This window comes from Vicia villosa, linkage group LG7, assembly GCF_029867415.1.
Source record: "Vicia villosa cultivar HV-30 ecotype Madison, WI linkage group LG7, Vvil1.0, whole genome shotgun sequence".
NCBI lineage: Eukaryota > Viridiplantae > Streptophyta > Magnoliopsida > Fabales > Fabaceae > Vicia > Vicia villosa.
This window is the reverse complement of record NC_081186.1, coordinates 120,654,586-120,664,858: the sequence shown is the minus strand read 5'-3', so window position 1 is coordinate 120,664,858 and position 10,273 is coordinate 120,654,586. Positions and strand designations below refer to the sequence as shown.

The 10,273-nt window shown below is 36.0% G+C and overlaps 3 protein-coding genes across 3 annotated transcripts; 1 reads left to right on the top strand and 2 right to left on the bottom strand.

The window, feature by feature from the left end:
- Positions 1 to 730: 730 nt before the first annotated feature.
- On the top strand, positions 731 to 2,621 carry LOC131618446 (uncharacterized). The gene is made up of 3 exons (XM_058889667.1): positions 731 to 750; positions 841 to 1,785; positions 1,888 to 2,621. The coding sequence occupies exons 2-3, from the start codon at positions 1,528 to 1,530 to the stop codon at positions 2,500 to 2,502; spliced, it is 873 nt and encodes a 290-aa protein (XP_058745650.1). The 5' UTR covers positions 731 to 750; positions 841 to 1,527; the 3' UTR covers positions 2,503 to 2,621.
- Positions 2,622 to 2,851: 230 nt separating this feature from the next.
- On the bottom strand, positions 2,852 to 3,422 carry LOC131618445 (uncharacterized). The gene is made up of 2 exons (XM_058889665.1): positions 3,258 to 3,422; positions 2,852 to 3,131 (listed from the first exon to the last, which is right to left on the bottom strand). The coding sequence occupies exons 1-2, from the start codon at positions 3,402 to 3,404 to the stop codon at positions 2,877 to 2,879; spliced, it is 402 nt and encodes a 133-aa protein (XP_058745648.1). The 5' UTR covers positions 3,405 to 3,422; the 3' UTR covers positions 2,852 to 2,876.
- Positions 3,423 to 4,059: 637 nt separating this feature from the next.
- On the bottom strand, positions 4,060 to 10,273 carry LOC131616740 (uncharacterized). Its single transcript, XM_058888166.1, has 12 exons — positions 9,843 to 10,273; positions 9,292 to 9,401; positions 8,803 to 8,872; positions 8,013 to 8,169; positions 7,768 to 7,905; positions 6,572 to 6,711; positions 5,692 to 5,739; positions 5,367 to 5,477; positions 5,103 to 5,284; positions 4,884 to 5,005; positions 4,715 to 4,791; positions 4,060 to 4,634 (listed from the first exon to the last, which is right to left on the bottom strand). The coding sequence occupies exons 1-12, from the start codon at positions 10,071 to 10,073 to the stop codon at positions 4,509 to 4,511; spliced, it is 1,512 nt and encodes a 503-aa protein (XP_058744149.1). The 5' UTR covers positions 10,074 to 10,273; the 3' UTR covers positions 4,060 to 4,508.

Below are 10,273 nucleotides of genomic sequence, written 5' to 3'. Positions count from 1 at the left end.
GAAATAGATCCTAATTTTTTCCAGATTAAAACTGATTCTGATGCTTATGATTTAGCTGCGTTTGCTTGTTCAATGAGAGTAGATGGTAAATTGTTTGTTGAACACGATGCAGATATACACAGTAGAAAACCTAGGTGTGTGAATGAAAGTTTAGAGTTAGAGGTAAGTGATGAAGAGATCTTAGAAGGGATGAATGATAGTGAGGATGAGAGGGCCACAGCTCTTGATGATGGGTTTGGATTGGTTGATGTTACTTTACCAGTTAGTGAGGGCCCTCTTGTAGCTGGTTTCTTGACTTATCCTAGTAAGGGTAAAGGTAAAGGTGAGAGTGAAAATAAAGGTGAGGATGATGAATATATAAGTGAGGATTTACTAAGTTCTGACCCTGATGCCTCAGAGGATGAAAAAGAGCATAGGTTTGAAAAGTTTAAGAAGGAGGAGCTTAACAAGGATTACAAATTTAAATGGGGTATGGAGTTTAATACCCTAAATGATTTTAGAGAGGCCATCCGTGAGTGGACGGTTTTAAATGGAAGGGAACTTACTTTTGTTAAAAACGAGAGTTATAGAGTGAGGGTTGAGTGCAAGGCCAAATGTGGTTTTTTAATGCTTTGCTCTAAAGTGGGCCATAAGCACAGTTATGCCATAAAGACTATAAAAGATACCCACACATGTGCTAGGGTTTTGGAAAACAAAAATGCAAGTTCTAAGTGGGTGGCTAAGGCTGTGGTCATCTCAGATCAGCAAAAGGTAGAGTTCAATCCTTACTATTTTATCCATCATCCTGTTTATTTCTATTTCAATCCTTACTTCTAATGATTGTTTCTTAATATGTTTCAGGGACTGGTTGCAGTTTTTGAAGAGTTGTTTGAAAGAATTGAACATAGATTATGTTTGAGACACTTGTATGCGAATTTTAAGAAGAAGTTTGGTGGAGGAGCATTGATAAGAGACTTGATGATGGGAGCAGCCAAGGCAACCTACCAACAAGCATGGACATTGAAGATGAATGAGTTGAAGGCTGTAGATCCTAAGGCTTGGGCATGGCTCATGGCAGTTCCTACAAAGTCTTGGTGTAAGCATGCATTTTCATTCTATCCTAAGTGTGATGTGCTTATGAATAACATTGCTGAATCATTCAATGCCACTATTTTAAATGCTAGAGATAAACCTATATTGACCATGTGTGAATGGATTAGAAAATATCTGATGAGTAGGTGTAGTAATTCTACTTTGAAACTTGACAAATGGCCACACAAAGTGATGCCTATTCCTAGGAAAAGATTGGACAATGAGGTAGCTATGAGTGGTCACTGGTTGCCTACATGGGCTATGGAAGAGAAATTTTAGGTCACACATGCTTATAACAGGCAAGAGTTCATAGTTGACATTGCTAAAAAGAATTGCACATGTAATTTTTGGGATCTGGTAGGTATTCCATGTAGACATGCTGTTGCTGCATTAGGGTTTAGACAACAGAACCCAGAGGAATTTGTTCATGAGTATTACACTAGAGACAGGTATGCCATGTGCTATGGATTTGCTATTAGTCCAATTAATGGCATTGACATGTGGCCTGAGGTAGAAAGTGAGGAACTTTTACCTCCTAAATACAAAAAGGGGCCTGGAAGGCCTAGGAAGCTAAGGATAAGGGAAAGTGGAGAAGAGGGTGCAAGAAGAAGGTTACCTGGTGTATCTTACAGATGCACCAAGTGTGACAAGGTGGGCCACAATGTTAAGACATGCAAAAGCAAGAGGCAAAGTCAGAGTGCAATGAAAAGAAAGGTAATTTATATACTGCAACTGTTTTTGAATGTAGCTGGTTATAATATATCTGGTTATAATATACTGCAATTGGTTATAATATATCTGGTTTTTTAAATGCAGAAGAAAATGAGACCAAATGCTAATGAAGAAGGTACTAGCAATGTTGAAAGCCAGTCTGGTCCAAACAATGAAGGAGGGCAACATAATGCTGGAAGCCAGTCTGCTCCTATCAATGAAGGAGTGCAACATAATGCTGGAAGCCAGTCTGCTACAAACAATGAAGGAGTGCAACATAATGCTGGAAGCCAGTCTGCTACAAACAATGAAAACAATGAAGCATCCAAGACTGATTCACTGTTTGGGGATGTAACTGATGACATGATAAGCAGCATTCCAGACTTCCAATCTCAGGCATCAACAAGCAACAATTACAAGGGCAAGGGAAAGGGAAAGATGATTGACAAGAAACCAAAACCAGTTGTGAGGAGAAGGGTAAGTGAGAGGATAAAGGAGAACTGGTTCAAGAAACCAAAACCATTCGTTGGTCCAGGTTCAAACCCTGAGCAGCCAATTTGTATGGACATTGATGAAGAGCCATCCTCAAAGATTACACCAAAAAGGGCATTGAAGATTGCTGCAAAAGGGCCAGCCAAGCATTCTCCAAAGAAGACATCAAAGAAGGGAACTCCAAAGAAGGGAACTCCAAAGAAGGGAACTCCAACAAAGAAGAATTGACTTTATGTAATGTTTAAGTGTGACTGTTGTGTATTTTGAGTAGCACATGATTTGTGCACTTATGTAATGTTTAAGTGTGACTGTTATTTTGAGTAGTAATTAGCTTTGTGCTGCTAAGACAACTAAATTTGAGTAGCACATGTTTGCTAAGACATGTTTATTCTCTGTATTCTGAATTATGCCCTTGAGGTGCACTTTTTATGTTAAAGTTTGAGTTTTAGTTCCTTTGTTATGTTAAAGTTTGAGTTTTAGTTTCTTCAATCTTACTACACTTTAATATTACACATCACTTAACAGGTTTCATTGATGTAAAATATACATTTCCAATTGAAATTAAACATGACTCATTTTATTGATATAAATTCACCAAGGTTTTACATCAAATTGCTACCAAAATACACAATGCCAATAAGCACAAAACAGAGAATCAATATAATCTTCTTCTGCCTCATATTAACACTTGTCTGAATTGCATTCTTCTTCTTCAACTTCTGAATTTTGTTGGCTGCGGTCTCTAACTTCAATGCTAGTATATCACAGCTTTTACAATCTGGTAGTTTCATCCTATGCACATTGATATGGTCTCTGATTTCATCATCCCACAAGAACAATTCACAGCTATTTACAGTCTGCAAAACACAAACACAATGAATAATTGTTCAGTAAACACCTTTCCAGATAACATGAAACAATTTTCCAGATACCTTTCAAAATTATATTGATCAATTTTCCAGAAAATAAATAAGCATACTTACCCCAGCATTGCGGCATTTCCAGAACTTGCGATTGCGATTTTGAACCGTGTTGGCCACCCATAACTTCATTGGTCTGTCACAGCCACATCTGGGTAAATCTGGATTTTGAAACGAATTAACACTGCTACACGAGTTGCCTTGCGCCATGGGTGAGTGAAGAAAACGAATATGGGATGAGTGAAGCTGGAGAAGGCGCGATGAGGGAGAGGGTAGCGATGATGGACGCGAAGCAAGAGCGGAAAGGTGGAAGTTATGAACGACGATGGAAAGGGGGAAGATGAACCCTAATTTTATGGTAGTGGATACAATCAGCGCCAGCGTGTCCATTGGTACAGTGCCAAGTCAGCTTGTGTGGTAAGAAGGTGTGGTAAATCCATGATTTGGGTTTTATAAGGGGTGTTACGTAAAAAAAATCATTCAAGGGGGGCAAACCGATTCTCGCTATATTGGCAGGGGGGTGAAGTATATTAAACCCTTTATTTAATAAACTTAAAAAGTCAAAATTTTTATATAAATATAAGTATAAATAGGAATAGAGAGAGTATGACATTAAGTCTTGAGTGAGAGTTTAAAAATTGACCATGTAAAAATAATTATGATCCAAAAGATAACATTATGACTATGTTATTTGAAGTCCCAAAATTTTCATACATTATTTTGCTTTTTACAAAAACAAACTAATGATGATTGATTAAGGTGCATCCAAAAAATAGCTTTTTGACATAGCAAACGAGACATTTTTCACATTTTTATGAGATTTAGGAGAAATATATATGATGTAATGAACAATCAAAACCTCCTATTTCTAAATTTTCATTAATATATTTTTAATAATCAGAACATTATTACAACAACAATGTTTGAATTTAAATTGTTTATTTAAAACCTCCAACCAAATGTGCTGCTTCTGAGACAACATCAGAAATCACTTGCATTGACCAGCCAAACTACAAGGGATTTGCATGACTGCTTTACACATAGCCTTATTCTTTGATGCCATAAAATTACATGTGAGCTTTGTCAAAACAAAATATACCTCTCAGAATTTGTATGCAGAACCCTAATGACGGTTCACTAAGAACAAACTTCCTCAAAATACATACAAAAAGAACATTGTGACAAAAATAAAAAATAATAGCACAAAAGATACAAAGGGACAATGGCGAAACCGAAAGAAAAAGAAGCAATGTAAAGGAAACTAGCTATCTTCACAAGCCCTTGACTCAACTGTATGCTTTTAAACTCCTATTGCTATGTATTCTTGTTCTGATTTGTTCTTTCTCTCTTCCAAACGATTACTATTCCGTAAAAATCAGATGAAGCCAGAAAGTTCTCTCCGTGGTTCCAAGCAATCCCCATCACAGGAAACCGATGACCCTGCATTGTAAAAATTCTTGTCATTTTGTATTTCGTTGTAACAACAGTAGCTTTACCTTCGATGGAGGTGTAAGACTGACCTGTAACTTGTTTACACATGTATGTTTTGGCTTTGTAAGATCATAGAAATAGACATTTGAGTCCTCACTTCCAGCAACTGCGTATAACAGAGGAAAGTCGATGATATCAAGAGATAAAGAAGGAAAAATAAACGAAATGAGCAACAATGATATCGAGATATCAACATACCAATGAATTCTCCTTTCTCAAGAGAAAGAAGGGGACAGAAAGAAGCTTGAATTTTGTGTATCCGAGGAGTTAACTTGAGCGAGCAACGAAGCGTTAAATAACCTTTTATCTCTAAAGCCACACTGCAATATGCTAAATTTAGTTCTCTAAAGAAACCTAAGAATGGCTCAATTAGGATAAGAGAGTGCAGATGGGAGTAATGGCTAATTGTTTTTGAACCTGAAGAAAGACAGATTTCCATCCTGAGTACAAGTCAACAACACAGGTCCTCGAGCCAGCAGAGAGAAACTCCTATATTGCACCGTTGTGACCGGAGATCTGTGTTTGCTGCTACTTCGATGACGATGAGAGCGAGATAATATACCTGTGTGGGAGTTCATATTTACAGAGTATATACATCCCTGCGTACTAAAACCAGTAAGTAAACAAAATGAGATAAGCTTAATGACTAGGATATACATGTGCACATATAGAGCAGCGCACCTGCGCGTCTCCACAAAATATGAGATGACCAGTATGATCGTGGTCCATAGCAGTAACTTCAGCGTCAAATACCGCCTTGTTGATTACCCTTCCGGTGCTAAAATTGAACACCTGTTATATGTTAAAAACAAGAAAATGGGAATACTACTTCAATGACACTTCATGTTTTACAGATGTAATGTTAACAATATGTCAGCTCTTACTGATTTAAAATGGGAATATCCAAAATCAACACATTCCAACAAAAAAAGTTTCAGCAAGGGAGCCATCAAAATATGTTACTTCTCAATGAAAAAATTGAAATAGGTAACAATAACATACTTACATTGATTTCTTTGTTTGCATTGCCAACAGAAAGGAAGTTGTTATTTACCTGCACCAAATACACGTATTTTCTTTAATAGCAACAAAATGTGAACGCAAGAGAAAATTTATTTACTTATTTAGAATACCAAAATCTAGTAAGGACATGCATTATGGGAAAAGCAAACAAGTAACCGATGAACTTTTATGTTACACGGAGTGTGATGGAGAGGAAATATTCAGTAATTTTTTTCTCTTTCCCATCATTTGAAATTGACAAGTTTCCCTCCCTCTCACGCCCTCTTTTAGAAATGAATAGCCAAGTTTCACCAGATGTGACGGAGAAGAAAAGGGTACACTCTACACACTAGATTTTCCCAGTCCCTTCACTGTCATATTTTGGACAAGCATATGTTCACTTATCAAAGCCTCAATCACAAGCAATCCTAAATAATCCAAAAATGTTTCAATGTCTCAAATTCTTTAATATGGACAACAGTGATAAGTGCTAGGTTTGCCATATTATTTTCTCCGTTTTAAAATAAGTCTATTCCTTTCACGAACTGAACAAGAGATTCATAACCCCCTAGAAATTTTAGGAAACTCAACTTTGTCGCCACTCTGGTGAAGAGAATGACTTTTTGAACTTGAGAAGATAGACATATGAGAGTGGGAATCTAGTAAAACTGAAACACAACTCAGATTGTTGCTATTGCTCTAATAATACATAAAAGAATATAAAGATAAAATCCATCGAAAAACTTACCAGAATATGTAAATAAATAAAAATCAAATATAAGAAGATAGTACTTTTTCCAACTATTAAGTATTAAAACACTATCCTCCAAAGAGGTCAGAAGGTCATTCTATTTACACACACAATCATCATATTTTGTACTCACAGGGTGGAAACGGATACACAGTTGTGAAGAAACTCCATATATCACCCGTATGCAAATGCCTTTTTCTATCTCCCATACTCTCACCGTTTTATCCAATGAAGCGGAAGCAATGTACTGATTGTTTGATGTAAAATCGAAATCTGAAAATAAATCAGAATAAAAATAAATCGCTGGTGTAACAGTATATAAAAGAAGGTTGAACGCTATCAACAGAATAGTTACAGTAATTTGGCGCCAACGTTTTAATGGATATAAAAATGACTTAATAAAATGCTTGGTTACTCTAGTTTGGACTGTGATTTTAGTCCTTCAAACTTTTTCAAGTCAATTGAGTCCCTCCACTTTAAAATTAAGTAAACATGGTCCTACTCCTATTGTCATTTTTCTTTTACATAAAGCCTTTAAATTCACTTTTTTGACGAAATAAGTGGGGATAAATGATAAATTTGAGATCTGAAATAACTTTGGAGTTTAGAAGTTATAAATTTAGTAAAACTTTATAAAATTTAAAGGATTTTGAAAGATGAGAAGTTAGGGTTTGAAGGGGAGTGATTCATCTTTTTTACTTATTTGTAAGTGAAATTTCATATTTTTATTAGTGTGTTCTAAATAGGAGGTGGTTTATGATAATTTGATTGATTCAATTTGCATTTTTTCAACAGATGATGATGATCTGAGAGTTTAAAATAATGAAAGGTAAGAGACCTGATTATGACATTTGAAAAAATTGAGGGTCTGAATTTGCTCCAAAAAAAATGACGGGTCAAAGTGTAGAAGAATAATTGAAAATACAATTAAGTCTATAAAAATATAGTAAATTGTGAGCTAAAAGTCATGTACGAATGTACACTTAGAAGAGTCATATGGATTCATGTTTGTTAAATCTGTAAGTTTCTTGTCATAGTTGACTTAAAACTTAGCTTCATTTTCATATCGTAAACAGGGGAATAAAATCCCCAGATCGGGAGGAAAGAGAGAAAGAACAAGTCCAGACGAAGAATATAGTGCAGATTAAGTCTGATATGCTGTTTTATTTATTAAAAAATGGAAATAGTAAACATGTACCCAAAGATTTATTGGTGTGAAATCCCCTTTAACAATTAGTATATTAGATTATATTGCCTCTGTGAATTCATGGCCATGTATGTTGTGCAAGATTAAATAAAGACCAAGGAACCAGTGCCAGTATATCCAACCTGTGACATCTTTGGAATGGCCATTTAATTGTTTGAGGACTGAAGATTTCTCCGAAACACTGCACACAGTCATGGTTCCATCTGATGCCCCGTATGCAAGTAGGTCAGAACTCATGTGCCCAAACTTTAACACCGTAACTACACATCAAGCTTTTCAGAATTAGTTCACTAAGAAAACCAAGCATATGAGAGATGAGTAACCAAGATAATGGTAAGACAAATACAGTTTGGACTATATATACTACCAGAGGCTTTGCACTGGTCAAAGATGCAATGCATTCCTACAAAGGAATAGGCAGGTTCAGCCCCGCGGTGGCGTGGTGGACGATCAGAATCACTTGCATTTGAGACAGAGCCAAAACTTGCTCTATGATTGGATAATGAGTTTGCAGCTTGGACATCCTATTATGAAAAAAAAAATACCTTTTGATATATGATACCAAAAAAATAAATGATCAAGAAATTGAACCATAAACAAACCTCCCTAATTTAAAAAAGCATGTACTATATTACAACATAAGCATGTACAACATATACAAATCTCCCTAATTTAAAAAAGCAATGGAACAAAATTCCAAACTATCATGGCCATGTATGCCGTGATAGTTTGGAATTTTATTCCATTGCTTTTTTAAACTAGGGAGGTTTGTATATGTTGTACATGCTTATGTTGTAATAGCCTTAAGCATCTTTAATTTCACGGATCAGAGTGCTTGTAGTACTTTGATGCTAGCATGACCAAACCCAGTCAAGGCACATAAATCATTGTGCCTGAGTTATTCCCTGTTAAATGGCCGGTCTCCCTATCAAACTATTATATTACAAACTGATAGTAACCAGCGTGCTTGATTTAAAAGCTATAAATCCTGCTAACAGAATCTTGGCCAATCTGTTTAATGAATACAATCTCTACTGCAATTACAACTAACTTAAGATCAATGCATTGTTCCCTTAAAAAAAATATCAATCCGTTATGTTTCAAACACTGCAACAACTATAAATAGATTACAACACAATCCACAAGGAATTACTTACCCTCCCAGAACTCCAGCTGTCCACCTCAGACCAACGGGAGGGTGGACTTCCAGATGAAATCCATCGGCCACTGATGAATCAACCAGTAAATTATCCTGATGTCAGAATTGTATGGAAACATAAATTTAAACTAGCACCATAAATAAGAAAGCTGCATCAACATAAAATGTGGTTATAGTAGTTATAAATAGTTGCTGAAATCAAAGAATTAACTCCAAAACATGAAATTCGGGTTTCAAGATATAATTACGGCAATTGAAGTGAAAAAAATATGTAGAAACTAAAGTCATTTTAATTTTAAGAAAATTTTATTTTAAAGTCTATAATAACAACAATCCAAATCACTTCAAAGCTCCAGTCCAGCCAGAGATGTATTTAATTATTTATTCTATATCTTTTGATAAGTGAATCACCATTATAACCAATTGATGTAAAATTTAACATATATTCTTATTCCGTCATATTTTCAAGTAAAAAAAAGTCAGCCACCTGTTTCCCGGAGTAGTTTGAAAGTTCGGGCCGCGTAAACTTTCCCAGTTCCTAGGCCTGCTTATGTAATTCCGGTATGCGACATACGTTTTCCCATTGCATCTCCAATCCTTCAACACAATCATCACAACGTATAAAAGTTAAAAATGTTTTTACTTCCTATAAACATATTTTTTCATTAGAAACCAGGTATACTCTGCGCGCAACTGCACATTCTAATCCCTCGAACCAAGGAAGATCCTATATACATATTTAATCCCTACTATATAAACTATTTAATACAAAACAAAATCCACCATTCAAAGTAATTAAATAAGATAATAAATATCGGTTAACATGATTGATTGATCCGAAAAGAACACGGTAGGAATTTGAAACAAAATCAACAGATTTATGAACAAGTGAACATTACTTATCTAAAAAATTCCAAATCGATTAATAAGCTTATGATCCAAATTCAAAATGTAATTAACATAGCCAAAGAACACGATTCACAATATCAACTTATGGAAAAATAAAATGCAAATCTAGCACAATTGCAACGAGCATACCCTGCGGCGGAGAATTCCAGCCTCGGCCTTCCGTTGAAGGAGGAGGCGGCGAATGCCGATGTACTCGGGATCAGCGTCGGGGGTGAGAGGCTGAAGGAGACAGCAGAAATGCTCGGGATCTGAATTCTTATCTTTCTTCTTGTCGTCGTTGTTAACGCTGTTGTTTTGGAATTCGTTATGTCGTGGTTCTAGTTCGCCGTCGTTCACGGTGGCGGTCCCGTGGTCCGCCATGGTGTTGTATTAAGAAGCGTTCATCGGAGAGCGGTGGCCGGGATAGAATCTCCGGCGAAGTTGGCGACGGATCGATTGATATTAATGAGAGAGAGAGAGAGAGAGAGCTGGAAGTTATATGGGGACCATACAACCGGTGATCGGTGCAGAAATCGGAGGAAAAAATAATAAAATCAAAATATTATAATAAACAAAAATCG